Genomic DNA, 23,569 nt, shown 5'->3' with positions numbered 1-23,569 from the left:
GACACAGACAAAGAGACAGACACAGGGAAACAGACAGACAGGGAAAGAGAGGAAAAGAGACAGACAGGTAAAGAGACAGACAAAGAGACAGACACAAGGAAAGAGACATAGGGAAAGAGACAGACAGGGAAAGAGAGGGAAAGAGAGGGAAAGAAACAGACAGGGAAAGAGACAGACAGGGAAAGTGACAGAGATAGACAGACAGGGAAAGAGATAGATAGACAGACAGGGAAAGAGATAGATAGACAGACAGGGAGAGAGATTGAGACAGACGAAGAGAGAGACAGAGACTGTCAGAGACAGACAGGTAAAGAGAAAGACAAAGAGATAGAGAGACAGAGAGATATATACAGAGGGGGAGACAGACCATTTATATCTATTTGTTTTGTGGTTTTTGTGTGAAGAATTTTTTTTTTTAATACATTCTATTTTGTTAACAGCAGTTATTAACCCGGGCGAAGCCGGAGAGTACAGCTAGTTTAATAATAAAACGTTTCTATTTTTTGAAATGAGGTTTTTGTGATCTGTTTATTACCAAGTTTCTTATGACTTTGACAACTTTAGCCCCCTTGTTCTCCTTGCATAGTAAATTGTAAGTTTTGGGGTGCAGTCTTTGACCTAATTGCTAGTAAGGTCACTCTATCTGCCCTAAATTATTGGACTCATGATAAAACTAGTGACGTAATTAAAATTCAAGTCAAAAACGATATCCAGAAAAACGTCAGCTCACCACTGCAAAAAAACAAGACCCTAAATAGGTCCAAAAGTAAAAAAAAATTACGTAAAATAAAAAATGGAAACAAAAAACATACAAGGTATAAATTATGTAACTCACACAACCTTGCTTTGATTTAGAGTCATTTTGAAATATATTGTGTAAAATATGACCTAACAAGGTTTGTATTCATAAACATTCATTAATTGGTATTTTAGAAACCTCACCATTTTGCATCTCACTTCCGCCAATTTGGAATGTCCATCTCCCTATAAACAGGAAAGAAAAGTATCAGTAATTAGCGGGTAAAAATATTTCCGCCTTACAGCACTCCGTGTGGTCAGAGAGGGTATTACAGGAAAAACTCAATGATTTATACATTTTTTTACATTTATACTTTACCTGTCATAGGAAATCCTCCCATTCCATCTGAAATAAGATACGTTTTTATCGGTTGTATACCTGAACTTCATACATTTTTTTTTTTAAAAAAAGATATGTGATTTTTCCTTTACAAAGCTAAACTTTTATGGACTTACTGATTTGCATCTGCTGCTGTCCTGGTGTGCCCTGAAATCCATTTACTACAAAATAAAGAGTACAAATTGCAGTTTTTTCTTATTAATTAATAATAGAAAAAATATTACACATGATAATAGAATAAAAGTTACATTTTAAGCATCTCAATGACTTACACATATATATTTATATATATATATATATATATATATTTATTCATCAGAAAATAGATTGGAAAATAAATTAATTGAATGTGAGTTACCTGTAGATACGGTCATGCCAGGATTAAAAACTGCAAGATACAATATAGACGATATGTCAGCATTAGTGAACCTTTTGTGTTCACTATTGCAATTGGGCGAATCAATTAAATTTTGTGTTGAACGTTTAGAAATTTATTCAAATTTGAAATTTTAAATTTGACAGTTGCAAATTGACAAAAACGGCTGCTAACATTTACACATTGCACAGCATTACATTAGACAGAGAAAGCTCACGTTACCAGGGACAGTATTCACTTTGTTTGGAAGGGTATATTCCACTAGGAAATGCTATCAGAGCCAGTATAAAAGCCAGGGCAGGGAATGCAGCAGACATTTTTAAGGTGATTAAAGTTAATAGTATAAACATAGAAATAGGGAAAGAAAACCATAAAACTGAATAAACTGAACAGATAGTGTGTGACATTTGAAGGGTTAATTCCAGCAGGAAATGCTATCAGTACCAGTATAAAAGCCGAGGCAGGGAATGCAGCAGACATTTTTAAGGTGATTAAAGTTAATAGTATAGACATAGAAATAGGGAAAGAAAACCATAAAATGGAATAAGCTGAAAAGATAGTGTGTGACATTTGAAGAATATTCCACCAGGAAATGCTATCAGAGCCAGTATAAAAGCCAGGGCAGGGAATGCAGCAGACATTTTTAAAGTGATTTAAGCTAATAGTATAGACATAGAAATAGGGAAAGAAAGCCATAAAACGGAATAAACTGAACAGATAGTGTCTGTGACATTTGAAGGGTATAGTCCACCAGCAAATGCTATCAGAGCCAGTATAAAAGCCGAGGCAGGGAATGCAGCAGACATTTTTAAAGTAATTTAGGATAATGACAGATAAGCTGATAGTTTAGACATAAGAAATAGGGAAAGAAAGTCATAAAACTGAATAAACTGAACGGATAGTATATGACAGGCCATTTTTCCATTGCTAAGACTGTGTTTGCTTTACAAAGTTTGAAAGAGGTTGGATACAGTCCTTGGAAACCTCACAGTGTCATATGGAATAAGAGTAGAGATGAGCAGATCCGTGGAAGTTCATCCATTCTGCTTATTAGTTTTTTTCATATTGTGTTCAAAATAAATGTGATGACTACTCACTGAATCCTTGAGTCGTCCCTTCGGCTGCTCCACCGATTCCTTGAAGTCCTCCACCGATTCCTTGAAGTCTTCCACCTTAAAAATAAATGGCAACATTAGAACATGATTGGGTGTGTAATACAATGCTGTCTTATTTATAGTTTTAATTATTCCACCTTTAAACATAAATGGAAACATTACAATATGAATGACTGCTTTCTTGAACTAGCACACAACTGGTACTGTGGGGATGATACTTCTAATACTTCAGCCACTAAACAGAAACTTCTTTTACAACCATATTTTTCGGATTATAAGATGCACTTTTTCTCCCAAAAATTTGGGAGGAAAATGAAATGTGTATCTTATACTCTGAATGTAGCTTACCGGGAGATAGTGGACAGGGGTAGCAGGACGTATGGGCAATTGCTGCAGGTGCTGTGCTGCGTCCGCTGTGCTGGGGCTGCAGGCTGCTGTGCTGCAGGCGGCTGTGATGGGGCTGCGGGCTGCTGTGCTGTGGGCGGTGAAGGTGTCAAATAACAGCAACTGGGGTCAGCGAGTGCACAGATGAAGCTCTTGGTTCAAGATATCGTCTGCACACACGCCGCCTCTGGCCCACTGATCTCCAAGCAGCGAACTTAAGGAAAATGGTACCCGGAGGTGGCGCATGCGCAGATGAGATCTCAGCTTCTCATTGAGACAATAGCTCAATCTGCACACGTGCCAACTCCGGACGCCATTTCTTTGCCGACAGCTTCTGGGAAAACTTGCCACACCGCCTGCAGCATCGCCCTAGTCCACCACCGCCCCTGCCTTCTGTGACCCCGCTCCACCACCGCTTCCACCCCGCCCCAGTAAGACACCACCGTATTACAAGACTGCGGGTGGTAAAAGTTTCAAATAATGGCTCCTGGGGTCGGCGAGTGCCCAGATGGAGCTCTTGGCTGAAGATCTCATCTGCACTTGCGCCGCCTCCGACCAATTGATCTCCAGGCAGTGGACTTAAGGAAAATGGCAACCGGTAATGGCGCATGTGCAGATAAGATCTTGGCTTATCATTGAGCTGATAGCTCAATCTGTGCACGTGCCAACTCCGGGCACCATTTCTTTGAAGCCCGCAAAACTGACAGCATATGAGACACCCACCGCACCTCCCGCAGCATCGCCCTGGTCCACGACCACCCCTGCCTTCTGTGACCACGCTCCACCACCGCTTCCACCCCCCAGTAATACAGTCATGGCCAAAAGTTTTGAGAATGCTACAAATATTAATTTTTACAAAGTCTACTGCTTAAGTTTTTCTAATGGCAATTTGCATATACTCCAGAATGTCATAAAGAGTGATCAGCTTAACAGCAATTACTTGCAAAGTCAATATTGGCTAAGAAAATGAACTTTAACCCCCAAAACACATTTCAACATCATTGCATTACAGCCTTAAAAGGAGCAGCTAACATTGTTTAAGTGATTGTTCCATTAACACAGGTGTGGGTGTTGATGAGGACAGGGCTGGCGATCAGTCATGATTAAGTAAGAATGACACCACTGGACACTTTAAAAGGAGGCTGGTGCTTGGTATCATTGTTTCTCTTCAGTTAACCATGGTTACCTCTAAAGAAACATGTGCAGCCATCACTGCTCTGCACAAATATGGCCTAACAGGGAAGAGTATCGCAGCTACAAAGATTGCACCTCAGTCAACAATCTATCGCATCATCAAGAACTTCAAGGAGAGAGGTTCCATGGTTGCCAAAAAGGCTCCAGGGCGCCCAAGAAGGACCAACAAACGCCAGGACCATATCTTAAACTGTTTCAGCTGCGGGATCGGACTACCAGCAGTGCCGAGCTAGCTCAGCAATGGCAGCAGGCTGGTGTGAGTGCTTCTGCACACACTGTGAGGCGGAGACTGCTTGAGCAAGGCCTGGTTTCAAGGAGGGCAGCAAAGAAGCCACTTCTCTCCAGAAAAAACATCAGGGACCGACTGATATTCTGCAAAAGGTGCAGGGAGTGGACTGCTGAGGACTGGGGGAAAGTCATTTTCTCAGATGAATCCCCTTTTCGATTGTTTGGGACATCTGGAAAACAGCTTATTAGGAGAAGAAGAGGTGAACGCTACCACCAGTCTTGTCTCATGCCAACTGTTAAGCATCCTGAAACGATTCATGTGTGGGGTTGCTTCTCAGCCAAGGGAATCGGCTCACTCACAGTCTTGCCTAAAAACACAGCCATGAATAAAGAATGGTACCAGAATGTCCTCCAAGAGCAACTTCTCCCAACTGTTCAAGAGCAGTTTGGCGCCCAACAATGCCTTTTCCAGCATGATGGAGCACCTTGCCATAAAGCAAAGGTGATCACTAAATGGCTCATGGAACAAAACATAGAGATTTTGGGTCCATGGACTGGAAACTCCCCAGATCTTAATCCCATTGAGAACTTGTGGGCAATCATCAAGAGATGGGTGGACAAACAAAAACCAACAAATTCTGGCAAAATGCAAGCATTGCTTATGCAAGAATGGACAGCTATCAGTCAGGATTTGATCCAGAAGTTGATTGAGAGCATGCCAGGGAGAATTGCAGAGGTCCTGAAGAAGAAGGGTCAACACTGCAAATATTGACTTGCTGCATTAACTCATTCTAACTGTCAATATAACCTTTTGGTCTCATAATATGATTGCAATTATATTTCTGTATGTGATGTAAACATCAGACAAACACAATTAAAAACCAGAGGGCAACAGATCATGTGAAAATATAATTTTGGTGTCATTCTCAAAACTTTTGGCCATGACTGTACACCACCGTATTAGAAGACAGACCCCATTTTTGTTCACCTTTCTTTTCTCTAAATTTTGGGTGTGTCTTCAAAATCGAAAAATACCGTATTTTTGTATCTATTACTATTTTTTAAAAATTTATTTCATTCATTAAAGTAAAACAAACTTTTTGAAAAACTTGTAAAACATTTAAATTTAACTCTAAAGATCCTCAGTAATTATTGAGTGCTCATGTTCTTTCCCTTTGGATTTCAAGTGGCCGGAAAGTTGACGAGTTGATTAATGTGAAAATGAAGAGTTCTTCAATATATCGAGTTTTGGACTATGCTAACTTTCCTGAGATGATAAGGAATAAAATACCATAATAAAAAATGTCAGCTCATGGTTATTTATTAGGATCGTCTACCATTGTGAAGGTGGTCTGAGCTATAGTTTGTTTGTTTAAACGTAATAAGAATATCTGTGTATGTCAATAATAAAAATATAGATGTAGTCGCATAATTATCTGTCTGTCTATGTAGCAATTGCACAGACCTATTATATAATTCAAAGCTGTATAGTCATGAAGAGGTTACCAAGAATAAGTGAACAGATGTACAAACGATGGAAGTCTTTTAATGATGAGTAAAGGTCTTATCAGTAGTGTTCACACAGAAAGAATGTTTTAACGAACAAAGATGTGTTTCATAACATGCTAAGAGAAATTAAGGAGTGAAATACTCCTTACTCCCTGTTTAGCTTCAAGGCCAAAGTGGCATTTTGTATAATTAAGTTTCTTTCAAAATACACGAGTCAGTTGATGACGCTGGCTGAATGAGAGAACATGTCTGTGTGTTCATTGTCTGATACATTGATATATTGGCACTGATATACAGCTAATACGGCACTGTCTCTGGATTCCCTGTATAAAGATATCATTAGCAGTCTTCACCCAAAATTCCTCCCTTGACACCATTTCCAGATCTCTCGGAATACATGAATTATCCATTTCCTCTACATTCCACCGGTGATTTAGCCACCGTGTAACGTCATCTCCACTGCTTGTTTGTAATATGTTTACAATTAGGTAAATAATTGACTTTAGATTGTTGCATCTGGTTCTAGATCCAGATCTTTTGGTTCTTAGATTTTACTTTACATTTATGTCACACATTGATTCTCTGACTCTTTATTTTCTACATAATACAGATCTCAATAATTTTTCATGTTTTTTATTGTTACTTAGTGATGAGTGAATTTGTACAATTTTAAATTCTCAGTTCACTCAAATTTAGCCGGGAAATTTGACTTCCATTAAATAATTTCAATGAGAATCATATATTCCTTGTTATGTTTTGGTGTCACCGGAACCCTGAGCCGAATAAATATTGGGTGAAAAAAAAAATAATGTTCCTATTGTCCTTCACCGGTCATGTGCAAGAGATCTACTGCCTGCTGGAAGCTCCCGAGCATAGAATATGCGCCGGAAATGGAGCACCGGAAAAAAAAGAAACCGGCCATGTGCCAGAGATTTACTGACTCTTGAGAGCCCTGGAGCATAGAAAATATGCTGGAAATTGAGCACCGGTGGAAAAAAGAAACCGGCCATGTGCCAGAGATCTACTGATTGTTGAGGGCTCTGGAGCATAGAAAATATGCCGGAAATAGAGCACCGGAGGAAAAAAGAAACCGGCCATGTGCCAGAGATCTACTGATTGTTGGGAGCTCTGGAGCATAGAAAATATGCCGGAAATGGAGCACCAAAGGAAAGGAGAGACCGGTCACAGCTTAGAGGTGGGACAGTTGAATAAGAATTAAAGGGGTTGTCTACTACTTGGACAATGTAATGCTCGACACTATGTGGCATAGTGTGATGCTAGTCACTAGGTTGCACTAGATACTACTTGCGTGCCATGAACGGAGAGGTAGTCAAACAAGTCAGAATCAGGAACCAGGATAACACGACAGGAACAGGGAGCAGGCAGAGACAAGATCAAGATACAGGCTGGGGGTCAGGATCCAGGAGAGTAAGATACAGGGAGTAGGAGGAGATGTGGTCAGGCAAGGTCCGAGGTCAGAAGCCAGGAGATAATGACAAAGTCATTGGGGCAGAGCAAAGTCAACTACAGTCCAGGGTCAAAAAGCCAACATCAGATAACTGAACACAAACGGGAGCCAAGAGCACTTACTGCGGAACCAGGAAAACAACTGGCAACATTCTGGGTGAACATGCTCCCAAGCAGAGCATCTGAGAAAGCCCCTCCCAGCACCAGCGTAGTACTCAGTGCTGAGAAACAACCCATCCACAGGAGCTCAAGACAAACAGCAGAGCATCTAAACCTACAAAACGCGCTGCGCAATGGAGCAGGCAAGTATCGGCTCTGGAAGAGAGCATGGCAGAATATCACAGAGCACAAGATGCTCCGCACATTGGAACCGTGACAGACAACTCCTTCTCAATTGCTATATTACCCACTGTAAAATTAAAACGGCCTATACTTGTGACCTACTTTCAAACTCAAAGCTCCGCAATGATTTACACACATTCATTTTTACGTTTATACTTTACCTGTCATAGGAAATCCTCCTTTTCCACCTGAAATAAGAATATTTTTTATCGGTTGTATACTTCAGCTTCAAATTTTTTTTTTACTTTACAAAACTAAACTTTTGTGGACTTACTGATTTGCATCTGCTTTGTGCTCGGAAATCCAGTTACTACAAAATAAATAATACAAAGTACAGTTTTCTGATAAATTAACAATAAAAAAAAGTTACACATGATAATAGAATAAGCTATATGTTAAGCAATCTCAATGCCTTATATTCTTAGGTAGATAATATATACACATAAAAAATAGATATTCATAAAATAGATAAAAAGATAAATAACTTGTATGTTAGTTACCTGTAGTTAGGGGTATGCCAGGATTAATATCTGCAAGATACAATATAGACGATATGTCACCATTCCTGAACTTTTTGTGTTCACTATTAGAGATGAGTGAATCAATTCCATTTTGTGTTGAACGTTTAGGAATGAATTCAAATTTGCAAGTTCAAAAAATTTGAAATTTGACAGTTGCTAACTGACAAAAATAGCTACTAACATTTAGACATTGCAAGACATTACATCAGCCATAGAAAGCTCACAGGACCAAAGACGGGATTCACTTTGTTTTGAAGGATATATTCCACCAGGAAATGCTATCAGAGCCAGTATAAAAGCCGGCGCAGGGAATGCAGCAGACATGTATAAGGTGATTTAGGATAGTGACAGATAAGCTGATAGATTAGACATAGAAAAAAGGAAAGAAAGTCATAAAACTGAATAAATTGAAAGGATAGTGTTTGACATTTGAAGAGTATATTCCACAATGAAATGCTATCAGAGCCAGTATAAAAGCCGAGGCAGGGAATGCAGCAGACATGTATAAGGTGATTTAGGATAATGACAGATAAGCTGATAGATTAGACATAGAAAAAAGGAAAGAAAGTCGTAAAACTGAATAAATTGAAAGGATAGTGTGTGACATTTGAAGAGTATATTCCACAATGAAATGCTATCAGAGCCAGTATAAAAGCCGAGGCAGGGAATGCAGCAGACATGTATAAGGTGATTTAGGACAGTGACAGATAAGCTGATAGATTAGACATAGAAAAAAGGAAAGAAAGTCATAAAACTGAATAAATTGAAAGGATAGTGTGTGACATTTGAAGGGTATATTCCACAAGGAAATGCTATCAGAGCCAGTATAAAAGCCAAGTCAGGGAATGCAGCAGACATTTTTAAGGTTATTTAGGATATTGACAGATAAGCTGATAGTTTAGACCAGTACTCATGGCCCACAACAGGTCATGTTTTCAGGATTTCCTTACTATTGAACAGGTGATCAAGGCATCATCTGTGCTATATTAAGGAAATTCTGAAAACATAACTTGTTGGGGGACGTGAGGACTGGAGTTTGGGAACCACTGGTATAGACATAGAAATAGGGAAAGAAAGCCCTAAAACTAAATGGATAGTGTGTGACATTTGAAGGGTGTATTCCACCAAGAAAAGCTATCAGAGCCAGTATAAAAGCTGAGGTAGGGAATGCAGTAGTCATTTTTAGGGTGATTTAAGCTGATAGTTTAGCCATCGAAATAGGCAAAGAAAGCCATAAAATGGAATAAACTGAACGGATAGTGTGTGACATCTGTAGTGTATATTCCACCAGGAAATGCTATCAGAGCCAGTAAAAAAACCAAGGCAGAGAATGCAGCAGACATGTTTAAGGGGATTTAGGATAGTGACAGATAAGCTGATAGTTTAGACATAGAAATAGGGAAAGAAAGACATAAAACTGAATGGATAGTGTGTGATATTTGAAGGGTAAATTCCACCAGGATGCTATCAGATGCTATCAGAGCCAGTATAAAAGCTAAGGCAGGGAATGCAGCAAACTTTTTTAAGGTGATTTAAGCTGATAGTTTAGACATAGAAATAGGGAAAGAAAGTCATAAAACTAAATAAACTGAACGGATAGTGTATGACATTTGAAGGCTATATTCCACCAGGAGATTCCAGTATAAAAGCCAAGGCAGAGACTGCAGCAGACATTTTTAAGGTGATTTAGGATAGTGACAAATAAGCTGATAGTTCAGCCATAAATCTGAATAAAGTGAATGGATAGTATATGACAGGCCATTTTTACATTTCTAAGACTGTGTTTGCTTTAAGAAACTTGAAAGAGGTTGGATAAAGTCCTAGGAAACCTCACAGTGTCATATGGAAGAAGAGTAGAGATGAGTAGATCCGTGGAAGTTCATCCATTTTGCCTATTAGTTTTTTCATATTGTGTTCTAAATAAATGTGACGACTACTCACTGAATCCTTGAGTCGACCCTCTGGCTGTTCCACCGATTCCTTGAAGTATTCCACCTTCAACGTAAATATAAACATTAGAATACGAATGACTGTTTTCTTCCATTTCCAAATTATTTCTGTATCTAATTCTCAAAAAAAAGTATCTGCTGTTGTGGTTTCACCCAGCTCCGGCCTGGTCATGTTAGGGGTTAATTCTTCCCTGCCTCACTCTGATTACCGGGACACTATATCCTGGTGCTGTACCTCCAGTTCAGTGCCAGTAATAGTTTATGCTCTGCAGCGTGATTTACTGGCTCTGGTGAGTTTTACGATCTGTCCTGCTTTCCTGCTACCTGGTTCTGACTTGTACCATCCTCCATCGTCCGTCTGTCCCGGTCCCTGATCACCCGCTCCTGTCTACTATGTATCCTTTCCTGTCTGTCTTATCCCAATGTAGACCTTTTTGTCCTCCTCCCTTGATTGTACTTGAACTTCCCGGCATCTGACCTGTATCCACGTTCCTAACCCCGACCTCCATCTTTCCCTTTGGTTGTATCTGTGACTTCCTGGCTTCTGACCCTCGGCTATCACCTGACCACGATTTGTTTATCCCTATGCTATTAACGAGATCTCCTGCTGGTGACCCAGTATTCTGACTACTCTATTGCCCTCTGGTGGTTTACTTGCTAACTTCACTCTGAAGTTACATTGCTTGTAGCTTCAGCATCTCCTAGTGCAGTGTGACACCAACTTTTTTTATATATTTTACTAGAGGATAAAATAAAAATAATTTGTAATATGTTTACAATTAGGTAAATAATTGACTTTACATTTAGATCTAGATACGGAAGTTTTGGTTCTTAGTTGTTACTCTACATTTATGTCACACATTGTAGGAGGAGTGAAAGCTGCCGCTGCTCTCTGACATCCTCTGAGTGTCAATTGTGTCTGAAGGAAGTGACCGCTTCTTGGCCTAAGTGGCATCACATATACCCCAAGAGACCCAGTACCAACACAGCAGGAATGATGCCGGTTCGGCGGCGGGCTGTGAGGCAGGAGCATCCTGAAAATGTCGCAAGTGGGGGGTTCAAATAATGGCGCCCAGAGGTGGCGCGTGCACAGATACAGCTCTCGGCTCAAGATCTCACTTGTGCATGCTCTACTTCTGGCCCATTCATCTCCCAGCAGCGGACTTAAGGAAAATGGTGCCTGGAGGTGGTGCATGCGCAGATTAGATCTTGGCTTGTTGTTAAGCCGATAGCTCAATCTGTGCATGCACCTACTCCAGGCACCATTTTGGTGAAGCCTGCACCACCGACAGTTTCTGTATGTTGCTTACCTCACAGCATCTGGGACACCCACCGCCCTCTGCACCGCCTGCAGCATTGCCCTACTCCACCACAGCCCCTGCCTCCTGTGACCCTCCCATCCACCCCCAGTAAGAGACCACCAGATTGTAAGACGAACCCCACTTTTTTTCACCTTTTTTTCCTCTTAATTTCGGGTGCGTCTTATAATCTGGTGTCTCTTATAAACCGAAAATACAGTACTCACCCAGTCCACCGGTCAGCCCTCCTGCCATTCCTCCGACACCTTTGATCATTCCTCCTTTGAAAAAAAAGGAAAAACTCAGCATATTTAAATAATTTAAACAAAAAATATGTTTTTGCACTTGAATATTTTTAAAATTAGTATCAATCAACAATCGAGACATCTGCAACATTTTATTGTTTGTTCACTTCTAGAAGTTTTCCCAAATAGCAAATGATGGAACTTGTGCAAAACGTCAGGAACAGACGTATCCATAGTGTATCAGGACCGATGTCTTACAGATCCCTCCTGGCTAGAGCTTAATAATGCGATCATACACATGAGGTATCATACACCGGTCAGGATACAACCATCAAGTAAGTTTACCTGCTTTTCCGAGCAGATTTTCTCCAGTATCTGAAAAAATATAGTATAAAGTTAGAAACTTTTCTCATACTTATACATATGTATTCATATTCACGTTTCCCTCCAAAAATAACATAACCTAGCATGATTTTACAAGATTTTTGGAGAATGCTTGCAACATAAGCCCTACCCCAAAAAGTAAGCCCTAGTTACAGTTAGGACTGGCGTTGTGGCTGTGTGTATTTAAATACATGTGTATGTGTATGTAGATGTGTATGTGCAGTGTGTGTATATACATGTGTATGTAGATGTGTATATAGATGTGTGTGTATGTGCAGTGTGCATTTACATGTGTATGTAGATGTGTATATAGATGTGTATGTAGATGTGAATATAGATGTGTGTGTGTATGTGCAGTGTGTATGTATATATATATATATATATATACACACTGCACATACACACACACAAATATATGTGTATGTAGATATGTATAAAGATGTGTATGTGCAATGTGTGTATATACATGTGTATGTAGATGTAAATATAGATGTGTATGGTGTATGTAGATGTGTATATAGATGTGTGTGTGTGTGTGTGTATGTGCAGTGTGTGTATATATATATATATATATATATATATATATATATATATATATGTGTGTATGTAGATGTGTGTATATAGATGTGTGTGTGTATGTGCAGTGTGTGTGTGTGTGTATATATATATATATATATATATATATATATACAGTTAGGTCCAGAAATATTTGGACAGTGACACAAGTTTTGTTATTTTAGCTGTTTAGAAAAACATGTTCAGAAATACAATTCTATATATAATATGGGCTGAAAGTGCACACTCCCAGCTGCAATATGAGAGTTTTCACATCCAAATCGGAGAAAGGGTTTAGGAATCATAGCTCTGTAATGCATAGCCTCCTCTTTTTCAAGGGACCAAAAGTAATTGGACAAGGGACTCTAAGGGCTGCAATTAACTCTGAAGGCGTCTCCCTCGTTAACCTGTAATCAATGAAGTAGTTAAAAGGTCTGGGGTTGATTACAGGTGTGTGGTTTTGCATTTGGAAGCTGTTGCTGTGACCAGACAACATGCGGTCTAAGGAACTCTCAATTGAGGTGAAGCAGAACATCCTGAGGCTGAAAAAAAAGAAAAAATCCATCAGAGAGATAGCAGACATGCTTGGAGTAGCAAAATCAACAGTCGGGTACATTCTGAGAAAAAAGGAATTGACTGGTGAGCTTGGGAACTCAAAAAGGCCTGGGCGTCCACGGATGACAACAGTGGTGGATGATCGCCGCATACTTTCTTTGGTGAAGAAGAACCCGTTCACAACATCAACTGAAGTCCAGAACACTCTCAGTGAAGTAGGTGTATCTGTCTCTAAGTCACCAGTAAAGAGAAGACTCCATGAAAGTAAATACAAAGGGTTCACATCTAGATGCAAACCATTCATCAATTCCAAAAATAGACAGGCCAGAGTTACATTTGCTGAAAAACACCTCCTGAAGCCAGCTCAGTTCTGGAAAAGTATTCTATGGACAGATGAGACCAAGATCAACCTGTACCAGAATGATGGGAAGACAAAAGTGTGGAGAAGAAAGGGAACGGCACATGATCCAAGGCACACCACATCCTCTGTAAAACATGGTGGAGGCAACGTGATGGCATGGGCATGCATGGCTTTCAATGGCACTGGGTCACTTGTGTTTATTGATGACATAACAGCAGACAAGAGTAGCCGGATGAATTCTGAAGTGTACCGGGATATACTTTCAGCCCAGATTCAGCCAAATGCCGCAAAGTTGATCGGACGGTGCTTCATAGTACAGATGGACAATGACCCCAAGCATACAGCCAAAGCTACCCAGGAGTTGATGAGTGCAAAAAAGTGGAACCTTCTGCAATGGCCAAGTCAATCACCAGATCTTAACCCAATTGAGCATGCATTTCACTTGCTCAAATCCAGACTTAAGACGGAAAGACCCACAAACAAGCAAGACCTGAAGGCTGCGGCTGTAAAGGCCTGGCAAAGCATTAAGAAGGAGGAAACCCAGCGTTTGGTGATGTCCATGGGTTCCAGACTTAAGGCAGTGATTGCCTACAAAGAATTCGCAACAAAATATTGAAAATAAAAATATTTTTTTTGGGTTTGGTTTATTTGTCCAATTACTTTTGACCTCCTAAAATGTGGAGTGTTTGTAAAGAAATGTGACAATTCCTACAATTTCTATCAGAGATTTTTGTTCAAACCTTCAAATTAAACGTTACAATCTGCACTTGAATTCTGTTGTAGAGGTTTCATTTCCAATCCAATGTGGTGGCTGCAGAGCCCAACTCGCGAAAATTGTGTCACTGGCCAAAGATTTCTGGACCTAACTGTATGTGTGTGTGTATGTAGATGTGTATAAAGATGTGTATGTGCAGTGTGTGTGTATATATATATATATATATATATATATATGTGTGTGTGTATGTAGATGTGTATAAAGGCGTGTATGTGTATGTGCAGTGTGTGTATATACATGTGTATGTAGATGTGTATATAGATGTGTGTATGTGCAGTGTGTGTGTATATATATATGTGTAAGTAGAAGTATATATAGATGTATATGTGTATGTGCAGTGTGTATATACATGTGAATGTAGATATGTATATAGATGTGTGTGTGCAGTGTGTATTTACATGTGTATGTACATGTGTATATAGATGTGTGGGTGTGTGTATGTGCAGTGTGCGTATATACATGTGTATGTAGATGTGTATATAGATGTGTGTATGTGCAGTGTGCGTATATATACATATATATATATATGTAGATGTGTATATAGATGTGTATGTGTATGTGCAGTGTGTATATATATATATATATATATATGTGTAAGTAGATGTATATATAGATGTATGTGTATGTGCAGTGTGTATATACATTTGAATGTAGATGTGTATATAGATGTGTGTATGTGCAGTGTGCGTATATATACATATATATATATATGTAGATGTGTATATAGATGTGTATGTGTATGTGCAGTGTGTATATATATATATATATATATATGTGTAAGTAGATGTATATATAGATGTATGTGTATGTGCAGTGTGTATATACATTTGAATGTAGATGTGTATATAGATGTGTGTGTATTTACATGTGTATGTACATGTGTATATAGATGTGTGGGTGTGTGTATGTGCAGTGTGCGTATATACATGTGTATGTAGATGTGTATATAGATGTGTGTATGTGCAGTGTGCGTATATATATATATATATATATGTAGATGTGTATATAGATGTGTATGTGTATGTGCAGTGTGTATATATATATATATATATATATATATATATGTGTGTAAGTAGATGTATATATAGATGTATGTGTATGTGCAGTGTGCGTATATACATGTGTATGTAGATGTGTATATAGATGTGTATGTGTATGTGCAGTGTGTATATATATATATATATATATGTGTGTAAGTAGATGTATATATAGATGTATGTGTATGTGCAGTATGCGTATATACATGTGTATGTAGATGTGTATATAGATGTGTGTGTGTATGTGCAGTGTGTGTATATATATATATATATATGTGTAAGTAGATGTATATATAGATGTATGTGTATGTGCAGTGTGTGTATATACATGTGTATGTAGATGTGTATATAGATGTGTGTGTGTGCAGTGTGTATTTACATGTGTATATAGATGTGTGTGTGTGTGTGTATGTGCAGTGTGCGTATATACACGTGTATGTAGATGTGTATATAGGTGTGTGTGTATGCGCAGTGTGTATTTACATGTGTATATAGATGAGTTTTTGATGATGATTTTGGCATAAATTTTTTTGTAATTTTTTTTTTGTTCAAGAATAAATGTCAATTGTTGTCCATGGAAAAAAAAGACACCCCCTGAAAATAATCCCTAGCACATCATTCAGAGAAATAACATAATATAACACCCTGTCTTATTTTCAGAGACTAAATAAAATCACAAATAATATGATTACAATTAGGTAAATAATTGACTTTAGATTGTTACATTTGGATTTAGATCCGGATGTTTTGATTCTTGTTGTTACTCTACATTTATAATCAATAGTGAAGAGAAAAGGGTTAAGAACTCGGCACTGTGAGGATTTAATTGTCAACGCGTTTCGGAGACATCTAGGCTCCTTCCTCAGGACAAAATCATAAACTGTGGTAACACATATAGAGAGTATACATATAGAGTGGAATTCCTCCTGTCCGGGGTTGCATTTGATACATCTTTACTCTTTCTTCCTTTCTTCCAATACCTTGTCACCACTTTATGCTATGCTTTATGTTATTGTGATCCTACACATCGGCTTCTTTACTCACCATTAGAGGAATATTTCTCTCTATATCCCCCAATGAACATTAGTATAGCGGTCTGACATATTAACCACATGCATATATCCTTTGGGTTCCCTTTCATCGCCTGTCATTTTATATATCAGTATTATTTTCCACTTTATTTACTACCCCATCAATCCCAAATAAATCCATGAATAAACAAATTTTTGTTTTAATATTATTAATTTTATTATTTCCACTTGTTTTTTTTTTTAATGAATTATCTGAAAAATGATTCTCTCCTGCTCTTCTCGTAACTTGTTTCAGGATTTCCTTGGGGCACCTGGGTTTTCTCCGCTTCTTCGAAAGAGTATGCCTCTACTCTTACCTTTTTTTCCATTCAGGGAACCTAAGATACAATATGATTTTTATTAATACTTATTTTTTATGTTTTAAATTCTGTTCTATAGTTCTTATGAACATGTTATTAACTGATTGTAACTTAGGGTGCTTTATTATTAACTGATTGTAACTTAGGGTGCTTTATTATTAAATGATTGTTACTTATGGTGCTTTATTAACTGATTGTTACTTAGGATGTTTTATTATTAACTGATTGTAACTTATGGTGTTTTATTATTAACTGATTGTAATTTAGGGTGTTTTATTATTATTAACTGATTGTAACTTATGGTGTTTTATTATTAACTGATTGTAATTTAGGGTGTTTTATTATTATTAACTGATTGTTACTTATGATGTTTTATTATTATTAACTGATTGTTACTTAGGGTGTTTTATTATTAACTGATTGTTACTTAGGGTGTTTTATTATTAACTGATTGTTACTTAGGGTGTTTTATTATTAACTGATTGTTACTTATGGTATTTTATTATTAACTGATTGTTCCTTAGGGTGCTTTATAATTAACTGATTGTTACTTAGGGTGCTTTATTATTAACTGTTGCTTAGGGTGTTTTATTATTAACTGATTATAACTTAAATTGTTTTATTATTAACTGATTGTTACTTATGGTGTTTTATTATTAACTGATTGTTACTTAGGGTGTTTTATTATTAACTGATTGTTACTTAGGGTTTTTTATTATTAACTGATTGTAACTGAGGGTGTTTTAATATTAACTGATTGTAACTTAGGGTGTTTTATTATTAATTGATTGTAACTTATGGTGTTTTATTATTAACTTATTGTTACTTAGGGTGCTTTATTATTAACTGATTGTAACTTAGATTGATTTATTATTAATAATTGATACTTATGGTGTTTTATTATTATTAACTGATTGTTATTTATGGTGTTTTATTATTAACATATTGTTACTTATGGTGTTTTATTATTATTATTAACTGATTGTTACTTAGGGTGTTTTATTATTGACTGATTGTTATTTATGGTGTTTTATTATTAACATATTGTTACTTATGGTGTTTTATTATTATTATTATTAACTGATTGTTACTTAGGGTGCTTTATTATTAACTGATTGTTACTTATGGTGTTTTATTATTATTAACTGATTGTTACTTAGGGTGCTTTATTATTAACTGATTGTTACTTAGGGTGTTTTATTATTGACTGATTGTTACATAGGGTGCTTTATTATTAACTGATTGTTACTTATGGTGTTTTATTATTATTAACTGATTGTTTCTTAGGGTGCTTTATTATTAACTGATTGTTACTTAGGGTGTTTTATTATTAATTGATTGTAACTTATCGTTTTTTATTATTAACTTATTGTTACTTAGGGTGTTTTATTATTAACTGATTGTAACTTAGGGTGTTTTATCCATGTGGTGTTACATCAGATCCGTAACATGCACACTCTTTTTGAATGTGATGAGCATGCCTATTTTCCACTCTATATGTACACATTCTCTATGTGTCACCACAGTTTATGATTTTTACCTGAAGATGGCTCTGAAACGCGTTGACAATTAAATCATGATCATTTCATTGATCTCACCACTACGGCAGTGCATTTTTTAACCCTTTTGTCTTCACTATTGATTATACTCCATTTGAGTCTTTGCCGCAGACATTTATGCTACGATAGTGGTTGTGTCTTTCTTAGACCCCTCTTGTATTTGTTATATTTGGATAAGATCCTATTGCGCATTATTTCTATACAGCATTTATTTATTAATCTACATTTATGTCACACATTGTATCCTCTTATCACATCCAGTGTCTTTCCCATGACACTCACTGAGGAGTCCGGACACTACGCCTGGTCCTTGCCCGGTTGCAGTGATGGTTGGTAAGCCACCTGTTCCAAGAGGAGATCATCATTAGTAAATGGCTCCAGTAGATTTGTTGCTATTTTAGCTGAAATTGTTGTTTTGCCAAATTTTTAACACTATGGTTCAGATACAACTTTAGAAAAAGCAATTATGTAATCTAATATATAAAGCTGAGTGTATGTGTGTGTATGTATGTGAGTATGTATTATGTATGTAAAATGTGTGTATGTATGTGTGTATGTATTATGTATATTTGTGTGTATTTGTATGTATGTATGTGTATGTATGTATTTGTATGTATGTATGTGTATGTGTGTATGTATGTGTGTGTGTATGTATGTATGTGTATGTGTGTGTGTGCATGTATTTTTGTGTATGTCCGTTAAAGGAATCCGCACCATCGCATTTACAATCACAAAATTTTGCACAGACGCCTCATGTGACTCAGGGAACGTCATAGACCATGTTTTGCGGGGAAAATGTAACCCCGCGCTTTACAGTTATTCACCAAAAACCTTCTCACATTAAAGTCAAGGGAGCTGGGGGCTAGAGGTCATTAATAGGAGCTGAGATTGGTGCTATAGGAAACGAATAATATAACACCTATAATATAAGACACATAAGAAGCTTATGTGTGAGGTAATATGATGTCGGTGGAGAGATGGACAGATGGAGAGACAATTAGACAGAGAGGGACAGACAGAGAGAGAGGCAGAGACAGAGAGACAGACAGACAGAGAGAGACAGACAGGGAAAGAGACAGACAGAGAAAGACAATCAGTGAAAGAGACAAAGAGAGAGACAGACAGAGAGAGAGACAGACAGACAGATAGAGAGACAGACAGAGGCAGACAGGCAGAGAGACAGAGAGAGACAGACAGGGACAAAGAGAGAAACAGATACAGACAGAGAGATAGAGAGACAGAAACCAACAGACAGAGAGAAAAAGAGAGAGTGACAGACAGGAAGAGAGACAGATAGAGATAGAGTGAGATGGAGAGAGACAGACAGAGGGATGGGGAGAGAGACAGACGGAGAGACAGACAGGGAGACAGAGATAGAGAGAAACAGACAGAGAGAGACAGAGAAACGGATACAGAGATAGAGAGAGAGACAGAGAGAGAATGATAGAGAGAGACAGGCAGACATTGATTTACACAGACAGAGAGAAACAGAGAGACAGACAGAGAGAGACAAAGACAGACAGAGAGAGACAGACAGAGAGAGACAAAGACAGACAGAGAGAGACAGACAGAGAGAGACAGACAGAGAGAGACAGACAGAGAAAGAAAGACAGACAGAGAGGGAGACAGAGAGAGACAGAGAGAGAGAGACAGACAGAGAGGGAGACAGAGAGGGAGACAGAGAGACAGACAGAGAGAGACAGACAGAGAGACAGAGACAGACAGAGAGGGAGACAGAGAGAGAGAGAGAGAGAGACACTTAGTTACTATCCCGGGCAACGCCGGGTACCACAGCTAGTTTTATTATAATGGTTAATATAAAATACAATATTGAAGAAAAAGTATGATATTACGTACACTTTTGTATATTCAACATACAAAGGTTTAATATATACATCACCAAGGAGCTTGTGAACATCATCTGTCTGGAACATCAATCGGAGAAGCACGACAAAGACAGAGAACTCCTGGAAGTCCCACAGGTTCACAAAGAGCTTCTGTCATTGCCATATTTCTCTGAGTTTAAATAGTGGCTTTCACTATATTACACAAGCCTTGTAAATGTGTTGTAGGTCTAGTTCACCTTTGCCCTCCAGTGGCCGGCCTTTGGGATTAGATGAATCAGAGATACAACTCAAACATCAGACAATGGGGCAATGAGCCCACACAATTCAAAACCCCAAGAATAAAGATATTTGGGTTAAAGAAAGTTTTGCTACAATGAATACACTGTCTATCTGTATATATATAAAGCAAATGCACAAAAACCCTCAAGAATGACATCAAGAGCAGATATTTTGGTTAAATAAATGACAGGGTTTTGTTACAGTGAACACATTGTCTGTCTGAATCAGCAATATGTTTAACATAATGTATGAACTCAAAATAGCCATTTTTACATTTGAAATACAGTTGTAGATGTACATTCTACATAATCTGTCTCTCAATTTTTTTTTCTAGATTTAATATTTCTTATGTTAATTATTTTGTTCCAAACCATTTATAAGTAGCAATATGGAAGCTTCTCTCCGCCATTTTTCTGAATTCGCACAAAAGTCAATCATAAGAAATTTAAATTGTAGGGAATCAGAATTTTTGGTAAAGTTTAAGGGAAATTCAATTCTCCCTTGGATAGGCTCTTCATCAGTATTAATATTTTGGTGTCTGTATTTTTTAACATACGGTTTTGATAACATGACATCGGTAGAGAACAAAATTTGTGAATCGCAATTGCAGGGTGTCAGTTGAGAATTTAATTTATAAAGTTGACAATGTCGTTCGTTAACTCTCAATATTTTACGTTATTATTATGTCTATGGTTTAACTTTCAGTTCCGGCAAAGGCATTCCGAAGTAATTTGCTACATTGTATCCTAAAGAATGTTCATATGTCTCCCCACTAAACGCTTAACATTACTAGACATTGGTTGGGTGCAATTACCTGTTATTGATATTCCACCACCAACATCTAAAATATATAAAAAAAATATTTTATTGTACATGGCAGTGAGAAAATCGGCAGCATGTGTAGGAGTCCACTGCCCCTTTAGTTTTAGAAGCTTCCCGGTGACTGTGGTGGAGCCGCTGCTCAGCCCCTTTCTATGAAATGTGGAGTTTATGCTCTTGATTATTAGTTTTGTTCATGTTGTTGTGTTGGAAACAATGTAACAATCACCACTCACTTAATCCATTGGTTACTCCTCCTGCCGTTCCCCCGATTCCGTGCAGTATATCACCTATGGACACAAAATACAGAACACCATCGATCATTTCGGCACAACTTATTTCTGCATGTCTTACTTCTTTCAAAAACTTAACTTCATTCTTTGTTTAAAAAAACTTTAACTTTTTGCAAAAGTTTTGAAAACTTTTTGTTGAAAATCAAAAGTGATGAAAAAGTTTCAGATATATAGAATTCATAGAGCAACCAGAGAAGAAGGAATACAAAAGTATAATAAAAATGTCTCATGGCCGTTTATTAGGGAGCACCGGGCTCTGAAGATCTCCTGAATATATAAATGAGCCGTTTCCTCTCCATCCGGCAGCTGATTGTTCCAACATGTACCATCACATTCACTGCCAGAGTTGATTTACCTGCAGTTCCTAAAACTTGTTGTCCAGCATCTGAAAAATACAATTTTTTATGTTAGTAACTTTTTAAATTATTTTTTTTTTAGGCTAAAAAAAAAAATCACCTATAATATATAATATTTACAACTACAGTAAGTAAATCCTTTTTGTTAGATTTGTTGCATTTGGACCTTGATCTGTAAACTTTGATTCTTAGTTGTCGGCTTGGTTATTCTTCTATATTCTGACTAGAGATGAAATATATATCAAATTATACCGGACACGGACTTTACAAAAAATCAGTTCCCGAATTTGAGTTTAGGTGCAGTACATATGCTAACCACTTGGTTGAGCATCTTAGTGCTCAGGTACACTCAATTTTTGGCTCAGTGGGAGCAACTTGTGGTTTCTGAGTTGCTCTCACTGGGAAGGGGGGATAATAAAAGTTTTCCGAGATGTAGTGTGTTCCAAAAAAAACCCCACCCTCCCTCCGGAAATGCTCTATTTATGGCTGTCTGTATGTTAGCAGAGAGCCAAATTGCCCAATTAGTGACTTCCAATGAGGTTTGGGCTCCGGGATCTATTTTAGTTCAAATCAAGGTCTCGAATTTAACTTTCTGTAAAGACAGAAGTCGGCGAACCTCAACGTCAATGGGTCAGCTCATCTCTAATTACGACACATTGTATCCTCTTATACTCATGTCTTCCCCATGACACTCACTCAGGGCTCCCGACAGTAAGCCTTCTCCTTGCACGGTCACGGATGGTACAACACCTATTCCTAGAGAAGAAGATCATCATTAGTAAATGGCGCTTGTAGATTATCTGATGAAATTGAAACTCATGAACGCCAATGCAAAAAGCTAAAACAAGGTCCCCAATTATTGGAAGTTTTTAGTAGCATTGATCTTTTTATATAGTGGACTTTTTCGACTCCAGAGTAGACTGTGCACCTATTGTAGTTACGCCCCAGGGTGTTGGTGCCATTCCAGCAATGAGTGCACCGGGTCTCCCGAGTAACACACAATGTTGTTATCCAATGTGACCCCTGCAGACAGTCCACTAACAGGCATCCAGTCTCACTTCCTTTGGATGAAACTGTTGAAGTGAGACTACAAAGGTTCTCTTAAGGTCTAATTGCCGATTTCAAACTAAAATGTCATGTGTGCACACGAGACTAAAATAACAGACTACGAGTCAGTTATAACTATCTCCATGACAGACGCCAGAGCTTCTGGCTCTCTTTACTGTTTGAAACTTTTTTATAGATTTAGAGAAGTCAAGGGTGTAGACAAAATACAGTTCAATCAGGTATCACAGGCTGGACTCAGGATGTATAGGAATTTGCATGGTCTCTGCTGGATTAGTTGTTCCAAACTTTAGGAATTCCTTTGTTCCTTAACTTTTTTGGGCGTTGTCCAAGATGCAGAAGCCATCTTTAAGTTACATGTACTGGTATACTATATTAAGGAAAACCACTAAATATGTAATATATATATATAATATACGTGTTACTAAAAAACAAAAGCATTCATAAATATGTGTGTTAGGTTACATCTACTAAACTATATATTTGAGTCTATGAAATGGCTGAATTAAGTATTTTTGGTTACTCAAT

General features: G+C 37.7%; 1 protein-coding gene across 23 annotated transcripts in view; it reads right to left on the bottom strand.

Annotated features, from left to right (window-relative positions):
* The window catches only part of LOC142256686 (uncharacterized), a 131,972-nt gene that overhangs the window by 16,713 nt on the left and 91,690 nt on the right, over positions 1 to 23,569 (bottom strand). For 18 of the 23 annotated variants that reach the window (XM_075328510.1, XM_075328511.1, XM_075328515.1 and 15 more), the window contains 16 exons: positions 22,673 to 22,732; positions 21,976 to 22,005; positions 21,564 to 21,617; positions 21,323 to 21,349; positions 18,665 to 18,724; positions 12,112 to 12,141; positions 11,749 to 11,802; positions 10,216 to 10,269; positions 8,254 to 8,283; positions 8,028 to 8,063; positions 7,915 to 7,941; positions 2,612 to 2,686; positions 1,497 to 1,526; positions 1,255 to 1,299; positions 1,118 to 1,144; positions 943 to 984 (listed from right to left, as the gene is read on the bottom strand). In XM_075328510.1, coding sequence (XP_075184625.1) covers positions 943 to 984; positions 1,118 to 1,144; positions 1,255 to 1,299; positions 1,497 to 1,526; positions 2,612 to 2,686; positions 7,915 to 7,941; positions 8,028 to 8,063; positions 8,254 to 8,283; positions 10,216 to 10,269; positions 11,749 to 11,802; positions 12,112 to 12,141; positions 18,665 to 18,724; positions 21,323 to 21,349; positions 21,564 to 21,617; positions 21,976 to 22,005; positions 22,673 to 22,732 — 681 coding nt within the window. Of the gene's footprint in view, positions 1 to 942; positions 985 to 1,117; positions 1,145 to 1,254; positions 1,300 to 1,496; positions 1,527 to 2,611; positions 2,687 to 7,914; positions 7,942 to 8,027; positions 8,064 to 8,253; positions 8,284 to 10,215; positions 10,270 to 11,748; positions 11,803 to 12,111; positions 12,142 to 16,656; positions 16,842 to 18,664; positions 18,725 to 21,322; positions 21,350 to 21,563; positions 21,618 to 21,975; positions 22,006 to 22,672; positions 22,733 to 23,569 lie in introns of those variants that run through there. The other 5 variants (XM_075328524.1, XM_075328525.1, XM_075328532.1 and 2 more) reach the window with 3 other exon arrangements.

This window comes from Anomaloglossus baeobatrachus, chromosome 11 (assembly GCF_048569485.1).
Source record: "Anomaloglossus baeobatrachus isolate aAnoBae1 chromosome 11, aAnoBae1.hap1, whole genome shotgun sequence".
NCBI lineage: Eukaryota > Metazoa > Chordata > Amphibia > Anura > Aromobatidae > Anomaloglossus > Anomaloglossus baeobatrachus.
This window is presented reverse-complemented; position numbering and strand designations above follow the sequence as displayed.